This window comes from Malus domestica, chromosome 10 (genome assembly GCF_042453785.1).
Source record: "Malus domestica chromosome 10, GDT2T_hap1".
Classification (NCBI taxonomy): domain Eukaryota; kingdom Viridiplantae; phylum Streptophyta; class Magnoliopsida; order Rosales; family Rosaceae; genus Malus; species Malus domestica.
In genome coordinates this window covers 12,086,804-12,106,325 of record NC_091670.1, presented here as the reverse complement: position 1 = coordinate 12,106,325, position 19,522 = coordinate 12,086,804, and the positions used below count along the sequence as shown (strand labels likewise).

The following is a 19,522-nucleotide window of genomic DNA, read 5'->3' as shown; positions in this document are numbered from 1 at the left end:
ATACATTCATAATGTCCAATGTCTCTTCCCAGTGTGTTCATCCTGTGGCATTACTACGTGGACAGCACAGCTTGCCAAACCTTTGCTAATACGCTCAAAACTAACACGGCACACACATAAAAGGGACAACCCTCTTCTTTTCATCCTGTTTTCGATGCTCGAACTAAGCATGTGGACAAATAGATTACAATTATAAATGTGCGTATCAATGAACATACTGCTTATACATGAAGGTAAGTCCACAAAAGAAAAAGTATGGGCACAACCAATCACCCTTCCAACGCTTTTCAACTTTATTACAAGGCAAGGCAAAAATCACCTTCGTTCCTTCGAACCGACACTGAACTAGCAATTGTTTTTTAACCTTGTCCTTTGAGTGTTGCGTTCACGTCAAAGGTAGCAGGAAACTGCTTCGCAGGAATATAGGACTCCAGTTAAGGAAGAGCCTCCACATGTTCGTACAAGAAGAGAGTCGTTGATGAGTTGAGTACGCATGCCATTTCCAGCTCTTTCAGCCTGCAGTAAGTTATCACCACAACACCAAAGAATATGGAGTATGTTACCTAGCCATAGCGATACGATGCATTTTTGAGCTTTAAGGTGAAGATACACGGTACAACTTTATGTATAGCAATTTGGTTCAGAAGGGGATTAAAACCTTTATAGATGATAATGAGCTTCCAAAAAGAGCAGAAAGATCACCATCTAAAAGCAATTGAGGAATCAAAGACTCGTATCATTGTATTTTCTGAAAACTTGATGCATCCTCAAGATAGTGTTTGGATTGAATTTGCCAAGATCGTACAATGTAAAGAATATTTAAAGCAACAAATTTTTTTTCCTATTGACTTATATAAGGTGCATCCCTCAGAAGGTGAAACCAGAACTACCAAAAATTTCCCTCTGATTTTTTGTACTTCCAAATGATTCACCCTGTAACAAATTTGCCAAAATTTCTTTTTCTTTGAAAATTTTGTAAATCTAAGGATCTAAACAAGTACATCCAAACACCACGTTGAGGATGCATAATTTTAAAAAAAAATTGTAATGATAGGTGACTTCTCTTCGGAATATCCTTACTTATTTGACAACTGTGTGTGTGTTGGTCATGGCTTGATCAGATAGGAGAGCTTCTCTCTGCATGTCTGCACTCTTTGGTGCTATGTTGGCAGGCACAAGCTCTTGGCTTTGCACCCGCACACTCATCTTTCTGCAACTGCACACTATATAGACATTGGTGGAGGCATGTATTCTCACAAGGAAGACAAATGAAACTCCCAAACCAGAAGGTGGTAAACCTAACTTTAGCAAAAACAAAATCATAACTTAAAAATTACGCATGCAACTTTGAAGGTTAAGTTTTCCTAATGTATATTCTACTTGTGTCATTCAAGATAGAACATATATCAAACAAGCAATGACTCATTACGCTTTGTGCAAAACCATTTGAAAAATCATGCAACCCTTAAGATGTGACTTTCACCCTAAGTGCACTTACAATTATCAATGACAAGAAGAATTCCTCAAATTCACAGTGACATGACAATAGAAATTGCATCCGATTACTTATCTAAACACTCTAATGGTAGCTAAGCATTATGATATAAAGACAGTTTAAACACAATGATTATTAATTCAAAATATACATGCATAATTATATCATAAGCAATTAAATAAAGACTACATATTCATGCTAAGGCTCATGGCTTCGCCCTAACAAAGGAGAGTTAGTTATGCATATTCATAAAGGAATTTTATTCAAATAGAAAAAGAGTGAAACCACAATTAAGTATTCAATTTGTCAGAGCTTCGGCAATCCTAAGTTGTGTAGAGAATTCCTAGGCCGGCCCCTTTATTTATACTACTACAATTTAAATTCTTCTTAGAAAACGGTCTTCTAAAAACTAGGAAACAAAACAAATTAAGAGAAACTAGGAAACAAAATCCCTAGTTGATAAGGAAAATCTGCCAGCAACCAAACAACCACGTCCAGGTGCAGGCCCTAAATCAGCTTCAAAATAGGCCTCAGATGGCTCTTTTTAAAGCTTTAGATGTCCTGAACATATCTGCAGAAAGACCTAAACACTATTTTGGAAGCCAAAAAGCCCCTATAAACTCAAAACGCCTCTTTGTCAGCACCGCACGCTAGTTCCTTATTTCCTTGCCTAGAAAAATCTGAAACTTCGACACAAACAACAAGTTGAAGCACTCACAAACATCCGTGAATTACTTCAAAATTCATCCGTTTGATCATTTTTTGCTCACAAAACAAAAAATTCACAAGTCCTACATTAAAAATAAATATCAAAATTTCACTAAAATAATTATCAAAACATACTAAGAACATGATTAGATATATAATATAAAATCGAGGATCAATAAGCCAAGTACGCATGCCATTCCCAACTCTTTTAGCCTGCAGTATATTACCTATTCATGGCGATACGATACATTTCGGAGCTTAAGATGAAATACACGCTAAAACTTACAGACCAATTGTATAGCAAATTTGGTTCAGAAGGGGATGAAAACCTTCATAGATGACAATGAGCTTCCAAGAGAAGAATCAAAGACTTGTATCATTGTATTTTCTGAAAACTATGCATCCTCAATATGGTGTTTGGATGAACTTATTAAGATCTTACAATCCATGAGAAGTACCAAAAAATTTCCTCTGATTTTGTACTTCCGAGTGATTCACCTTGTAAAAATAGTACCAAAATTTTCTTTTCTTTGAAAATTTTGTAGGATCTTAAAAGGTCCATCCAAACACCACGTTGAAGATGCATTATTTTCAGAAAATGCAGTGATAGGAGTCCTTGACTCTTCAATTGCTTTGAGAAGAGACCTGTTATTCTCCTACGCTCACACATAAGAACTTAGTGGTGGCTCCTACCTACTAGCTTTAGCCAAAGAGTTGGAGAGAGAGAGGGGAGAGAGAGAGAGGGCTGGGAGAGAGAGGGGAGAGAGAGAGAGGGCTGGGAGAGAAATGGGAGCGAAGTATTGATGCACTAAGCAGCTAGGGTTTGTAGGAATGGGCGCTGGGCTCGAGATTGCAGGGAAAATCTAGAGAGAGAGGTTGTCTGGAAACGGCGAGGTGTTAAAAGTTTCTTAAATAGGCAGCTGCTAGGTTTCCTTCACACGTGGGAATGGTGCAAGTGGATCCGTGTATATTAACCTATTGGCAAGCTACTCGAATCTCCTTGATGGTGTGTGACTATTATTTTCAAGCCATTTCTTTTCTCCTTCTGTGGGCTGCTAAGGTTCTTGTTGGATTGCCCTCGAGTAGGCCCCAATTGTTTTCTCCACATCTTGGACTCCATTTTTAGCCCAGGTACCATCTTTCCTTTGTGTTTATTTTTATTTTTCTTTTTGTTTTATTTTCTTTATTTCAGTCAAGTTGTTAGATTTTTTATTTTTTTATATAAACTTCTTTTAATGTCTTTTCTTTGATCTCTTTTATTACTTGGGGATAATGCGTGAATTAAGTTTGGGGTGGGAAAGTAAATTTAAGAATTTTTAATTTTTTAGTTGGTTAAAAAGATTTTCATTCTTTTTTAGTTAATATTCATAGTTTATTTTAAAGGAAAATTAATGAAAAGGGCTTGAAAACTTTGAGTTTTAATGATAAGGACAAAATAAAGGGTAAAGTGAATAGTACCAGGATTGACTTTTTAGTGTAAAAATGTGGTTTTTCGTTAAAGTAAACAGTACCGGGTGCTTTTCGTTAAAGTTCCCTTATTTTAAACATTAGAACAAATAGACATGGTGAAAACTAATCTCGTAGCAGGGTCCTTTTTTCTATTTGTTTTTGCTCAAACACTAATTCATGAGTTATACTTTGAAATTTGCACATCACACCAACATGGTTTATGAGAAGTGAGATTGAAGCACTTATTTTTCGTCTAAGTTATTTTTTGTTTTAATTTTTTGTTTGAAATAAAGTAAAGTTTAGTATGTGTTACAAATAATGTAATAATTGTTCCACCGAGACTTTGCTTAGTAACTAGGCCAGTCTTGCCTAATCAATCGTGATTCTCGCATCAAACGGTAAAGTTTTGGCATGGGACATGGTGGGTGGTTGATTTCATAGCCTTTCAGCTCGAGTTAAAAAGTCTTTAGGGGTGTACTATACCTAGTACCCTAAAGCCCCTGGTGGTTTGGGAGTCATTGACCTAAAGCTCGTTACATGGGTTGGATCGAAAATTTAAGTAAACTGACATTGCATGACCATTACTGTTACTGAAAATATATATATGAAGAAAAAATTCGAAAAAAAAAATGAATATACAAGTGTGTAAAGTACTAAATAAAGAGGACGACATGTAAGGATTTTAATCGAGTCTCCTCAAATCTATTAGTTCACTTTACGCCAAATGAAATTCATGAATTCTTTTCTAAGTAGCTTTAAATGGCTTAGACTTTGTGGTGGGATTCATTGGAACTTTTGAAAAGATGTTCTAGTTTTTAACATTTTCTATGGGTTGCGATTTGAAGGTGGAAATTTTGTCTTAGTTAAGTTTTAACTAAGTGTCTAGTTTGTTAAGTTTTTGCGATCGTTTGAGTCTTATTTTGCTTGAGGACATGGAAAAACCTAAGTTGGGGTATTTGATGAGTCAATATTATATTAAATATTTTACCCTAATTTTAGTTTATTTTGGAACAATTTTGATCTTTGAATTGTATTTCCAATATAGGACTTTCAACTTCCTCAAGGGCAAAACGTGATCAAATGGATGAATTTTGGAGTAATCCCAATTGGAGAACATTTGTGAGTCACTTAGCTTGATCGTATCAAAATATCAGATTTTTTTTCCGTCAAGCGATTATTTTCTAGCGATAGAATAAAGGAGCAATACGTAGTGCTGGAAAAGTGACATTTTAGGCTTGATTGCGAGTTTTGGAGCCTAAGATGGCCTATTTCGGATTCGGCCCCTTTTGAAGATGTGTTCAAGTTGTTCCAATCTTTAAGGGCTAAAATAACATACCCCGACCTAGATCGAGGCATGTTAGCCGTCACGTGAGGGTGACGTAGCCATGTGCACAGTGCGGAAGCAATAAAGATATAAGGGAAATATGAATGAATAAAAACCAAACTACTAGCAGTAATAGCTAAGATAGAGTGCTAGTGCGAGATTAAATGTGAAATACACAACCAAAGCATAAATATCCTAGATGCAGTCAAGCAGGACAAGTACTAATTATACAACACCCAAAGATGATCCTACATTGTGATGTTCTGTCAGAACCCTCGTCGAAATCCTCATGTTCCACCAAGCACTTCTACCTAAAACCTGGAGGGGCGCAAAACAGAAAGTGTGAGTGGGCAAAAACAAAGCTTTTGAAAATCGTTTCATTTCTCAAAAGTTTTAACCCCTCGCCGTAAAACCTGTATAATTTCCTAGAAAATAATAATAATAATAATAATAATAATATTAATAAGCTCTATCAGAAATCATACTCAAGATGAAAATCCATAGAAGTATACCATGTCAAAGTATCTCAATGCAATGCCATAAGTAATCCAGGCAAAATATATCAATGTCAAATATAGCATCATCTAAATCCCTCTAACTCAATCTGCACGGCTGAGTATATAGCTCATAACCAATCTCAATCAGATCAAAATCAAATCAAATCCTGCACATGAGTCAGAACCACCTAAAGTGGTATGTACGACAGGACTATGTGTAAAATAAATATGATTTAGTGCTACAATCACGTGAAGGTTGTGCAAATAATCGCGGGTCACCTACGAGTCGGAACCACCTAAAGTGGTATGTATGACAAGCATGTGCACCTAACTTGAATCCAAGGTGAGCATATGGTGCGGGAGGTGAACATCACGTGAATGACTGTGCCCTAACTCTGGACGGAAGCACTAACACTGGGGTGCAAGTTTATAAGCTATCAATACATCACATTATATCTCACATAACTGAAGTAACCTCAAATCTTTAATTTATGAACTTATCTAGCACTTACTTGTGCGTTCGCAGCACCAATCATAATTATATGCAACTACTAATGCATAAATAAAACAGGCAGATACTTTGCATGGCATTTCAAAAACGTATAATCATTCAAATTCATTTTCTGGGAAAAATCTCAAGTATATAGGTATATACGGAAAACCAAAAGCCCACTCACTGATATGTCGAAAGGTCGTAGCCCCTGAGCCTCAATTGATAGCGCTCGTCCTCAGGATAGGTTTCACCTATATGCGAAATAACTGAATAAACGTTATTTAAAGCATATACACAAAATTAGGAAATAACTTCTCTTAAATAACTCAAATTCGGTATTTGAATATACCACCATGATCTACTCAACCTCAGGAACATCCCCAAATTTTTAGAAAAATTTTCCAACCACCCACGCACCCCTACGTACGGCCAAACCCTAACTAAAACTTAACTGCTGATAGGAATATTCCGTTAAAACCTTAACAGAAATTAACGGCGTTACCTGACACCATTAGAATATTCTGTCAGACTTGACGGAATATTCCCCTTCGTCTTCCTTGAATCGTCCGAGATCGTCGCGGGTGCCGGTTTCTGGAAAAATACTCAAACCTTCATATCTTTTTCGATTTTCAACCAAAATCCACGAAATCTATACCAAATTAAAGCTTAGGATGAGAGGAACAAAACCTTACCACTTTGGGGACCTAAGACCAACGGAATCTCGCCGGAGAAACTTCGATAATCCGGCCAAACTTGAAACTTGATAAACTCAACTTCCTGACGTCCAAAAAACTTCGTTTTTCTTCTCCGAACTTCGTGAAGACGTCCTAAAGCTCACTAGTAGCTTAAAATCTCCTAAAAGCTTCGAAATCACGAGTGAATGAACAGTAACCCAAAACTGGGTTCTCAGGTTCTCGGGAAAATGAGATCTTCACGTTCGTATCACTGGGTTCCTGGGCTCGCAAGGAACTTGAATATGGTCTCCATTGGTTCGATCTGAGGACAGAAGTGAAGGTTCAAGGTTTGTCCGTACAATTGTACGAACATGGAAGAAAATGCAAGAGGGATGAGAGAGAAAGGTCAACGGGATAAGATGAGGGTATGCGTGTGTGGTCCAGTTGCAGTCAATCAACCAAAACCTTAGGCCTTTTGTTCTAATTAGGTCCAAATAATAAGGAATAGAACCTATTGGTCCAAAACCCTAGTTTATACACACACAACTCAATAATAAAAAGGGTATAATAGAAATTTCCACGTTCTCAAGGATGAATAATATATACGTTCGGGACAGACTGTCACATAAAACGTGGCTGGACAATTTCCTTTCATATTCTAATAGCTTAATTCGGGCTTTATTTTCTAATATATTTTATTATTATTTGGTGTCCTAATTGGATCCAAAGACTTTTATTAGGGGATTATTGGATAGCTTATGTAGAGCGATAGAGGTCTTTGGCAAGGCAAGTTTTTTCTGGGCAAGTCTTTTTCTTCTTCTCTTTTATGTGACTTTGGAGAGAGGAAATTGGCTAAGGTTCTTGGAAAATTTCAGACTTTTACTCTAAGGTGTTTTCAATCTTTTTTTTCATAATAATATTTTCTTTGATTTTAATTATGAATATGTGTAACTAATCCATTTTTGCTAGAGCGAGGCCATGAATACTTTGAATTATTTATGATATTATGCATGTATACTTTGAATTATTAATCACTGTGTTTAAATTGTCTCTATGTATTAATGTTTGATCACCATTTAGGTAAGTAATTGGATGCAATTCAGTCGAAATATCAACGGAGGATTGGGTATTTGCTTCTTGTGGTCAATAATTGTAATTTCACGTAAGACGAATATCACGCTCTTAGGTGTTGCATGGTTTTTTGAAGGGTTTTCACATAACTTAATGAGTCTTGCATGTTTACATTTGATCAGAATATCATAGACATATTGCATGTTAAATATACGTTATTTAAAATTCGTTTTTAGTATCTAAAATTCCAAAATCAAATTTTCCAAAATTTTGTTTTAATTAATTAATTAAGAATTGATTTTACATAGATTATTTAAATAATTCATGTGAAGAACGACCTTGCATGAGTATATATACTACAACAAATTTGTACTCTTGCAAGTATTTTGTATGCTTTTAACCTTGTTTACGTAAGTACTAAAAATCCTATCATGTGTATTCTCACCAGGAAAACAAATCAAACTCCCAAACCAGAAGATGGTAAACCTAACTTTGGCAAGGCAAGGCAAGGATCGTCAGACAGTCCTACCTACTAGCTTTAGCCAAAGTAGTTGTAAAATCTAGGGATCTTTAACGAAAAACTCCCGGTACTGTTCACTTTAACGAAAAACCACATTTTTATACTAAAAAGTCAATCCTGGTACTATTCACTTTACCATTTATTTTGTCCTTATCATTAAAACTCAAAGTTTTCAAGCCATTTTCATTAGTTTTCCAAAAAATATATGCATACTTTACTTTTTCTTTTTTCTTTTTGGTTTTGGCTTGGATTTATTGATGAAAAATCTTTGGCTGACCGACCAATAGAAAGCGCAGCTTTTGCTATAACAAAAACAAAACCATAATTCTTGTATTTCCTACAAACGAGCCATTTCTTAATTTAGTAGTTGCAAAATAATTATCATTAAAACTCACAGTTTTCAAACTATTTTCATTAGTTTTCCTTAAAATCTACGCCTACTTTACTTTTTCTTTTTTCTTTTTGGTATTGGTTTGGCTTGGATTTATTGATGAAAAATCTTTGGCTGACCGACCAACAGAAAGCGTAGCTATTGCTATAACAAAAACAAAACCATAATTTTTGTATTTCCTGCAAACGAGCCATTTCTTAATTTAGTAGTTGCAAAATAGATTTTGTTCAAATATTTGTTCTTGGGGCAATGTTATTTGTATACACAAAACTAACACATTTGCTTGTATTCTCTATTAAATGTCTCAGTTTTGTGTGTACAAATTATATATCATTGTTCATGACCGAAAAAAGAACATTATTGGTGTTCTACTCTACTGAAACTCTGAGATAGGGTTTGAACGGGGTTGTATCACTACACTTGGTGTCTCAAGTTGAACAAGGCTGTCGCCTGTTTAATGGGGTTACTACAACATATTGAAGCTCTAGTAGCTCGGGATGGATCGTCTTTTGAAACGAGTTAGCTCCCGGATCATCCTATTGTCCGAGTCTGTTTTGCTGTGGGTACATAAGCTTTAGAACCACACCTCCAATGTGAATTGAACCAAAAGAACAGAGAATATTGGCAGCAACTGACAAAGCTGATGGGGTTGATTAGCAGACAAACTAAACAAAAATTGTTGCTTACTAATCCCATTCTGTTTACGGTTGTGGCCACTAACTATGATGATATATAACCTCCAGACTGGCTGGAAATGCCGGGAGAGTTGATTCTTCTTCTAGTGGTCGTCGTACCCAGTGTACAAGGCTCCCGCTTTACGCAGGGTCTGGGAGAGGTGAATGTCGGCTAGCCTTACCCCATTTATGGAGAGGCTGCTCCCAATTTCTTCTTCTAGTGGTTGCTCCTAATTTATCTGCGGACACTGTGAGGGGCGACTGGATTGATGTTGTAATGTCTTCTCATCGCCGGTTATTTGCTGCAAGAACACATCCGGGTAGCCGGTGGGTTCAGAGACGCTTTCACCAAACCTGGTGGAAAGTTTCTACATTTTCTCAAGTTCCTTTTTGTGTCGTTAATGTTGGAAAATAGTTATTTATTTTATTGTTTGAATTTGGGCTTAGCCCGTTAGTATTAGGGTTTCGTTTTCTTGCTTATTAGGGTTAGATTAGTTCTCTATATATATGATGCTTTGTAACTCGTAGAATAACAAGTCAGTCATAATATAGCCTCTTAGGGTTTTGTAACCGTTTTGGCATTCTCATTCTTTTAATAATATTCTTTCTATTTTGTTGGTCTTATTCGTTGCGCATTCTGATATTCAACTGTTAATTCATGTAATCCCTTCAACAATTCATATTTTCGTTGTATTTCCGTACATGTTGTCTAACTTGTAATCATGAAAATGTGAGCAGAAACCTTGTTGAAGATACAGTTCAGCCTTCTCCCTTCTTGAAAGTTGAAAGTATATTTATTTATAGATAATGTAACTGTGAGTCTTTTTTCCCCCGAAAGTAATGGTCTCCTCTCTTCGGCCAGGTGGGTGCTATGCCTACAACATTGACTATTATGAGGAATCTCGTATAATCCTATTCTATTTATAGAAAGAAATACTAGAGTTTTTATATAGCAAATGAACTCTCGTTTTTTTCACCAAAAGAAGAAACGAAATGCAACTTAATTACAACTTTCAATTCATGAGTGTAAATTGTGACTTTTCCTCTTTCCTTCTCTCCAACATGAGGCAACACAAAAGCGCTAGCCAACACAGAAACACAAAAGTAGAACCAAACAGCAAGCTTCAAACTTCACACCTGGAAAAAAAAACCAAAACAAAATGCAAAATCTTGTTAATACACAGACATTGTGAAGGTCATTATCTTCCCCATGTTCATAATCTCCGATATCTCTTCCCAGTGTGTTCATCCTCCAGCATTACTACGTGGGCAGCACAGCTCACCAAACCTTTGCTAATATGTCGAAGCTTCTCAAAGCAATCGAGGAATCAAAACTTGTATCATCGTATTTTCTGAAAACTATGCATCCATAATATGGTGTTCGGATGAACTTATTAAGATCCTACAATGTAGAGAACATTCAAAAGTGACGAAAATTTTGGCCAATTTTTTACAAGGTGAATCCCTCAGAAGTATGAGAAGTATCAAATTTTCCCTCTAATTTTGTAGTTCCGAGTGATTCACCTTATAAAAAATTGCCAAAATTTTCATTTCTTTGAAAACTCTGTACATTGAAGGATCTTGAAAGGTCCGTCCAAACACCAAGTTGAGGATGCAAAATTTCAGAAAATGCAATGATAGGAGTCCTTGACTCCTCAATTGCTTTGAGAAGAGACCTATTATTCTCCTACGCTCACAAACTTTGTGTGGCTTCCTCTTCGGAAGATCTTATTTCGACAACTCTCTCTTTGTGTTGGTCATGGCTTGATCGGATAGGAGAGCTTCTCTCTACATGTTTACACTCTTTGGTGCTATGTTGGTAGGCATAAGCTCTTGGCTTTGCACCCGCACACTCATCTTTCTGCAACTGCACACTATATAGACATTGGTGGAAGGTTGTATTCTCACAACGAAAACAAATGAAGCTCCCAAACCAGGTGGTAGTAAACCTAACTTTTGCAGGGCAAGGATCATCAGACAGTCCTACCTACTAGCTTTAGCCAAAGTAGTTGTAAAATCTAAGCCTACTTTACCATTTTTTTTTCTTTTTCTTTTTTAACTTTAACCAAAAAAAAAAAAAGGGACCGATTGGTGGCTTCGCCACCGCAGTCCACCCTTCTAGAGGCCGGGAAGACTCACAGAGGCATTTCAACCTCTTCTTGGCCACCATCATGTGATTCACTAGCGTCAGGAATTGAACCCATGATTTGCCCCCAATCACTAGGCCACCCCGTGGTGGTTCTTTACTTTTTCTTTTTGGTTTTGGTTTTGGCTTGGATTTATTGATGAAAAACTATGGCTCATGGCCAACAGAAAACGCAGCTATTGGTATAACAAAAACAAAACCGTACTTGTTGTAATTCCTACAAACGAGCCATTTCTTAATTTAGTAGTTGCAAAATAGTTATAGTTCAATTATGTGTTCTTGGGGCAATGTTATTTGTTCACACTAAACCAATACATTTCCCCATATTCTCTAATAAATGTGTCAGTTTTGTGTGCACAAATGATATTATCATTGTTCAGGACCCAAAAAAAGAACATTATTGGTGTTCTACTCTACTGAAATCTGTCTTTGAGTTAGGGTTGGAACGGGGTTCTATCACTACACTTGGTGCCTCAAGTTGAACATGGATCTCGCCTGTTTACCGACGTAACCACAACATATTGAAGCTCTAGCAGCTCGGTATGGACGGCCTTTCGCAAAGCGTTAGTTCCCGGGTCATCCTTTTGTCCGAGTCTGTTTTGGTGTGGGATACAGTACATAAGCATTAGAACCACACCTCCAATGCGAATTGAACCAAAAGAATAGAGAACATTGGGTTGGGTTGGGAACACAAATTAATGCATAACATCGCTTACTTGTATGCTAGCAATGTAGACTCAAGCATTTGAGGCTTCAAATCAGAGAGGAATTGCTTTATTCAACCTCACCTAACCACGCTAGACTTTAAGCAATCAATCAATCACTTTAATGTTTTGCTTGGTTACAAGCCTGCGCTAGTAGCCTCGGCTAAGAAGGATAATTGCTTTCTCTAAATCATGCATTCTTACTTGGAAGGAAATAAAACAAATATACACTCTGGGTAGCAGATATGTGAAATTATCGGGAATAAGAGCTTTTACGTTATCTTTATTTACACACAAACTAACTTGACGGGATCGCGCCCATCCAGTGTCTTTGTGGGTAGCAGATACCCACTATTTTCTTACATAGTTCCTCAAATATCAGAAATAATATCTTTGGGAAATTGTGGTAAAAACGTTTGATCCGATAGCTTACAGCTTTCAACAGACTCATACCCTTGCTCCTTTTCCTTCGCTGTACAGTGTATCAATACGGTCCTGCAGATGATATTCCGACAAAATATAAATTAACATTAGCTCGACAGAGAAATATCGGGGGTTGTGTTTGGAAAATTGGTTGGCCCTTAAAAAGTACTTCTAGGTGCCACCAGTCATGACTTGTTGGACAAGGCAGTAGATAGAAAACGACACCAGGAGGCATACCTTGTAATATTTAAGCAGCTGTGGTCTCTTCAGTTTGAATGTTGGAGTAATGAGATCCCTCTCCATGTCAAAGGGCTTCGGTTCCAAGTGAACCGCTTTTAACAGCTCAAAACCTCGGAGCTGCGGGAATGTGTTCCAAGTTAGATGAGTAGACATTGACATATACGCCATGGAAATTGAAACAGGGAATTGGGTGAAATATTATCAACATACTTGCTGTTTCTGACCAGTACTATTGAGCTCATCCAAAATGTACTTGCTTGCCTTCGGGTTTTGACATAATGATTTGAAATCATCGGTCAAGTGATGCTCTGCTGCCCAATCCTCCAACGCCTTAGGGTCAGGGACCACCACAGCAACAAGAAACGACTCAAAGCTGTTCCCATATACCCAAATCTGCAAACCAGAGGAAAATCCACAACTTTAGAAAAATCAAAACACAAACCAGAGGGAACTTCCACAAATTACAAAGACCAACAAATAAAAACTCATATATGGAGGCAAATAGAGGTGGGCTCTAACGTATAGGAATGATTAACTTGTGCCCGGTCTAGCAACTAGCAACATACCGATGTGATAAGAGGGCATTGCAAGTATTTGCTTTCAATGTTTTCTACCGCAACATATTCACCTTGCGATAGTTTAAATATATTCTTTTTCCTATCTATGATTTTCATTGCTCCATCTGCCTGCCATTCTCCAATGTCACCTGCAATGAAATCAAAGTCACCATCACATTTCAACGCAACAATTAAGCATCAACAAAATTTTCTAAGATGTCCAGTGGTGACATCTTCACAAGAAGACAAAACATTGGGCATCAAGCGACAACTTTATGGCTGACTGTTTAAAGTTTACCTGTATGAAACCACCCATCAACAAGGACTTCCTCTGTTAGATCTTCTCGCTTATGGTAACCAGAAAACAAGGTTGTTCCTCTCAGGCAAATCTCTCCACGGGGCACACTGGAAAGTGCATCGTATCCCATTTCTGGCACTGACTCAAGCCTTGCTTCAATAGTTGTGATAGGGACACCGACAGTTCCAATCATAGGAAAAACATTGCCAATGGACGTGAAGCTACCACCACAGCTTTCAGTAAGGCCTACATGTAAAAGAGTTTAGCAAGTTGATGGAAGGTTCTTTTTCATTATGAAGGGAACTTTATAAAACTACTGCGGATGAGTAGAAGCTTGCGTCACTGAACTCTCAGCTTCTTCAAAGAAGACATTGAATTCATTTTAGGTCAATGTTTTGTTCTTTCCATTGCACTAAAAAATAAGGTCACTACAAAACCTACGTCGATTAGTCAATTAGGTAAATTCTAGCAGCACCATTCCTACGATCTCTATATCATTCCTAGATGACATAAAGCAGAGATGCTTCAACCATACCATATCCTTGTGATAAAGTGCTGCAGCTGGTGACCCTCAAAAATTCCTCCACATGCCTAGGCAAAGGGGCAGCACCAGACAACAATATACGAACTCGTCCCCCTAACGCTTGTTTTATCTACCACAAGTAACATTTTGTTAGAGTGTAAAACAGCTATTCAATAATTGAACGGCGAAGGATGCAACAACAAACCTTATCGAAGACAAGTTTGTCCAAGAGGGGTGCTGCTTTTTCTTGTGGGAGACCCTTTTCCAGATTCGCCAACTTGCTGTCAATTAAATCTTTCATTAGTTTTATTGCAGGAATGCAAATGCAAACAAAAAGGGGAGCTTTTCGGGATTCATACTAGTTATAAGCATATTGGAATAATGTCTTCTTCAATACACCCCCAGATGAAACTTTGTTGACAATACCTGCGAGCACAAAGTTTAAGCCAACTATTTACAATTAAAAAAAAATCAAAGACAGTAATTTATCAGGATTGGTATGATGTATATTTTACCAGAGTATATGCGATCATACACTCTAGGTACCCCACAAAACATAGTAGGCATTAGTTCCTGAAGGTCCTCGAGTAGAAATCTGACATCCTGCCCAAGTTCAAGAAAGAAATCACATCAGAAACAAGTTACAAAAATTTAAGAAAAGAGATAACTTTGAAAGATATATGAATCTTATATACTTACTCCTCGCCAGAAACCTACAGAGGATCCTTTGTAGATGCAATAGCTCTCCATTATTTGATCATATATATGGGCCAATGGAAGAAAGGAAAAATATGAATCTTCTTCCGTACACTGTATTAGAATTGATTTCATGAGATCAGTATTGTAGTTTTAATGCACCATGATTAGCAAAAGGAAATAATTTCTCATATCGCAGTAACAGAACTTCGGAAAGAAAATTTTCTGCAAATGAGCACCCTTGAATGAGCGGATGACTTTTTTATGAGCTCTAGCTCAAGTGGCATTGGGATGGGTGGGGAAGCGGTCTAGGCTCAACTACGAGATGACTTACTTAGCAAGGTATTACTACTTATAGTTTAAATAGTTGTTTGGAAAGACCAACCACAACAACATCGACTTTTCAGTAGGGTCTTGTTCTGATGTCCATTTAAACTACATGAAGGTACTAATTTATCATAATTAAGGGCTACGATATAACTACTCAAAATGCCCGTCACCAAATCACACTCAAACTAAGCATGCCAAGTGCCGGGAGCTATCCTCCCTTTTTTCTAATTTAACTTTGAGAGGCAGAAAAAACACTAATTTGGACTCCAGCAATATATATCGTAAAAAGGCTAGGAAATAGTGTGTTCAGTTGTTTACCACTCTATCTGTTAGAAATAGTAGTTGCTCCACAGACAATACTTCTGACATAATTGCTCCGTTACTAATACGTACACCTTTTGGTTCTCCAGTTGTTCCGCTTGTATACATGATTGTGCAAATGTCAGTCCTCCGTTTCGGAGGTAGTTCACAATCTGCATTTCCCTGAGAAAAGGTCTGGAGAGGTCATTTTACATTATTGAAAAATAAGTTGGCGAATCCTTTACCAACGAAGGGAATTTATATAAGAAAGACAACATAAACAACGTACCAACTGAGAGAATTCCTCCCAAGAAAAACAAGATACCCCCAGTCCTTCAGCTTCCTCCTTTTGAGCGCTAGAAACATTTGCAAAGCTGACAATTGCTGTAAAAAGAAAATGCATAACTGAGTTACAATCTGCAGCAATTGCACCTCAAATTCCAAATCTTCAGGGAATTGAAGATGACTGACTTTTTAAATTGGTAGAACAATTTGGAAGGCATGACAGAACCTGCGCAAAGCATTACCATATGAGCAGGACATCAGAACATATTAGAAAAAAACTGAAATTCAAAACTAAAATACCACATATGTATTGGGAAATTAAGTAAGATAGTCGTCAAACTATTTAGGGTAGAAATATCCAAAGGTAAGATGGTCTTCGTATTTATCTGAGGTTTTGGTACCAAGGAGTTGGATTAGGATACTTTTAGTACCAAACTATATGACATCAATAGTCTTGTGCATTTGTACTTAAGGAAATGGATAGAAAGCAAACTTACAGCAGGGAGTTTGTTTTCTTGAACAAAAGCTATTGAAACTTCAGCATGATTGATGATGAACTCAACCGCATTAGCACCTGTAACACGAACAACCATGAAAAGCTAATCAGCTATATTTAATCAAACTCAACCACCATCATCAAAGGTCTAATTGCCCGTGGAAATGATATTAACGAAGAAAATATAAAGGTATTCTGAAAGTCATGGTGGTATACACACCGAGTTCTATTGACAAAGGAGAAGGAAAAACATACCGAGGGTGTCATAGAGTGGAACGTATGTTATGGCTTGGCTATTACAGGCCTGTAAAACATCAACAAAACAAATAAGCATTACGCCAGAAAGTCGCATTCAGTCCCCAACATCACAGTCATTCAACCATAGTCACAGAATTTAATGTCAATATTAGCATGCATTCGCGGAATGGAATGCATAAACACGGAAATTCAATCATGAAAACGCGAAACACAGCATCACCTCCATTGCAGTAAGCCACTGGGGGCAGTTTGATCCATATATACCGCAACGATCTCCCTGTAAACATGTAAAAGATACAAAAACATCATGAGACTAATCGTAGTTTGCTTCCTTTTTTTATAGAACTATTTTCAGTACCATTATTACATCAACTCTCAACTACAATAGTATTAGTTCTACATAGCATAGATCACATCAAAACTCTGGATAACATATAAAACCATGACACAGGAGCACATTAATTTATTCACGGTCAGGTTAGTGCCCTATTAACTTACTAACTAGTTAGCGTTTGAGCGCTACTGCATGTATACTTAATTTGCATGTGACTTACAGGATTGACACCGCGGCTTCTGATGGCTGAACCCATTCGAATGGCAGCGTCATAAACCTCTTGATACGTAAGCCACACATACGGACCCACCTATCATTTCCAATAAACAAATTTATTAAAAATTGGGTTTTGATAATCTTAATTGGGAAAAAAAAATTAGCTCATGGGTTTCAATGGGTTGGTGCTATTTTTGCTCAAATGGAAGCTTTACCTTTGTATCGGTGACCTGCCGCCTCCCAAGCATTGGGTTGCTCGGATATTTCTTAGCAGAGTCACTGCAAGTAACACCAGAGTTTCAGCCATGAATTCACGCAGAAATTCGAATCAGATTTTATATGATGATTAAAACATAGAATTATTATTAAGTATACTAGCTGAATCATCAACTGGCCTATTAGCTCAGTTGGTTAGAGCGTCGTGCTAATAACGCGAAGGTCGCAGGTTCGAGACCTGCATGGGCCATTTTTGTTTTCTTTTTTCTGCTATTAATTTGATTTCGATCTGATGAGTGAGTGCTATGAGGAATAAATATTTACATTTTCCTGAGAAATTTATCTGTCCATTTTCCGAGGATCCAAACAAACAACAAGCTCAATTCAACTGCCCTCAACTGAAAAATGTGACACTCAATTTAAAGTGCATTATTCTGATCCATAACGCACATCAAATTTTAACAAGACATGAAAAAAAATAAAAAATAAAAACAAGTACCAAAATGGGATGATAATGTACCTCAAAAACTGCCAAGGAGACTCCAACCCCTCCGGCAACTCCATGAGACCATCCTTAGCGTAAATGCTCCGATACGCCGGCCCCGCTGACGGCCTCCCGTTGGCAGCTGGCCTCGGTTCCTCAACCTTCACTATGAAATCCATGGACCCTTTTACCCAACTGAGATTTCAGGCACAAGTAAAGAACTGAGATTCTGAAACAAATATAATGGAAGGTGGAAGGGCTAGCTTCTGGTGAATGTGACTGGTAACTAATAACCAGAAGCAGAAATGGAGGTGGAGAGGTGGCGGTGGGGGAGATTAAGTCAGCTGAATGCAATAAATTTTAACCAATTTATAGCGGTGTTTATGAGAGAGGGTCTTCAAGGTAGCTGTATGGATGCATGTCTTGTAGATTGGTGAGGAATAACTGGCATTGCATTTATAATGGTAGATGGAGTTTGGTGAAGTCCTTGCTCTGTGTAGTGTTTCTTTAATCTAATTGCTTTTTATTATCTTATTAAACCTTAATCCTTGTTTTTGTGATGCAAAATAAGGGACTAATAAATAATTTTAGTATCTCTACTTCAACTTCTCACATATTACTCTTTATTTTTGAGCTATCAGATTAAATAAATTAAACAGAATTAATAGACATGGTTAAACACATATGTATTGGAGAATAGTCTTGCATGGAAAATCTAAGTAATACACAACTAAGGTTCATTTCTAATATCAAAGAGGCATGCTGTGATAAAATCTCCACCTAGTAATAAGTGGTTAAGTTGGGGGCACTATTGGTGTTGTTGGTGGTTGATCATGTTCGACCTAAAATGTTTATAAGGGTATTTGAGAAGCTTAAAGGAGTGTGTCCTTATCATTTCTCATGTTTTAGGAGTCATTTCTTTGCCAATTAGTCTTCTGGTATAATAGTAATTTTCTTTACTTGTAAATGAAAAATTTCAACTTTAAATTTTGTAAATGACGTGTTTGATCCAATTATTCATTTGCTCTCTAGTGTAAATATATTATGATATCAAAAATGTTGTCAAGTACATTGGAAAGGGATATCTCCAGATCCCTTCCACCTAATCATCTCCATCAAACAATCTGGGTCCTTAATTTGATCAAACTGTTAAAGTTACTATAACTTTTAAAGTTGGCCCGTATTTTTAGCTGTTGAATTAAATTTTAAGGATCAAAATTATTTGATGAAAAGAATTAAGTGAAAATAACCCGGAGAGGATCCCTTTCGAAGTACATTTTGATGAGATTGGTAATACCAATTTGGTATCTTTTATTGGTTGCCAAAACATTCACTGATGACCTCCTTCGATAAAGTAGAGAAGAAGTCTGTTGACGAGATGGGTTTCTTTCCACATGGACAAAATAGGATTCTCCAATTTTTTGAAACAATTAATTAAACAATCTCACATAAGTCAAATCTCTATATAAAAAGCCTAACACTGCTGTGAACAGTGTTTTTTTAGAGTCACAGCCTTCATTAAAAATAAGTGGAAAAAAATGTCTTCCAAACAAAAAAAGTTTGAAAGCAATTCAAAATAATGCATGGATATTTTTATTATATAAACAACGTTTTCTAATAATTAATTTTTTTTTACAGCTTTTTTTTATACAGTTTTTTTTTTTAATTAGTATCTTACAATAGGCTATCAATAATATGATTCAATCAGTTATTTATTAAA

The 19,522-nt window shown here is 36.8% G+C and overlaps 1 protein-coding gene, 1 long non-coding RNA gene and 2 other non-coding genes across 4 annotated transcripts; 1 reads left to right on the top strand and 3 right to left on the bottom strand.

Moving 5' to 3' along the window:
• Window positions 1–148: 148 nt before the first annotated feature.
• On the bottom strand, window positions 149–3,073 carry LOC139188947 (uncharacterized). Its single transcript, XR_011572386.1, has 2 exons — window positions 1,081–3,073; window positions 149–516 (listed from the first exon to the last, which is right to left on the bottom strand). It is a non-coding gene; the product is annotated as an uncharacterized lncRNA (long non-coding RNA).
• MIR11011B (microRNA MIR11011b) lies at window positions 2,534–2,857 on the bottom strand. Its single transcript, NR_161640.1, has one exon. It is a non-coding gene; the product is annotated as a microRNA MIR11011b (primary transcript).
• A 9,326-nt stretch (window positions 3,074–12,399) lies between the features above and the next one.
• LOC103449797 (probable CoA ligase CCL6) lies at window positions 12,400–18,234 on the bottom strand. Its single transcript, XM_008389114.4, has 19 exons — window positions 17,839–18,234; window positions 17,318–17,381; window positions 17,107–17,196; window positions 16,773–16,829; window positions 16,550–16,598; window positions 16,296–16,372; window positions 15,985–16,024; window positions 15,803–15,897; window positions 15,532–15,696; window positions 14,887–14,997; window positions 14,703–14,790; window positions 14,547–14,613; window positions 14,393–14,468; window positions 14,200–14,317; window positions 13,665–13,910; window positions 13,376–13,515; window positions 13,020–13,202; window positions 12,807–12,926; window positions 12,400–12,641 (listed from the first exon to the last, which is right to left on the bottom strand). The coding sequence occupies exons 1-19, from the start codon at window positions 17,979–17,981 to the stop codon at window positions 12,594–12,596; spliced, it is 1,977 nt and encodes a 658-aa protein (XP_008387336.1). The 5' UTR covers window positions 17,982–18,234; the 3' UTR covers window positions 12,400–12,593.
• On the top strand, window positions 17,495–17,568 carry TRNAI-AAU (transfer RNA isoleucine (anticodon AAU)). The gene has a single exon. It is a non-coding gene; the product is annotated as a tRNA-Ile (tRNA).
• Window positions 18,235–19,522: the final 1,288 nt, after the last annotated feature.

Coding starts and splice junctions, on each gene's coding strand:
- LOC103449797 (XM_008389114.4), bottom strand. CDS start 17,981: ATGGATTTCATAGTGAAGGTTGAGGAACCGAGGCCAGCTGCCAACGGG. Junction 16,025..16,295: donor AAGAAAACAAACTCCCTGCT/GTAAGTTTGCTT, acceptor TGCTTTGCGCAG/GTTCTGTCATGCCTTCCAAA. Junction 15,697..15,802: donor GGGAGGAATTCTCTCAGTTG/GTACGTTGTTTA, acceptor ACCTTTTCTCAG/GGAAATGCAGATTGTGAACT.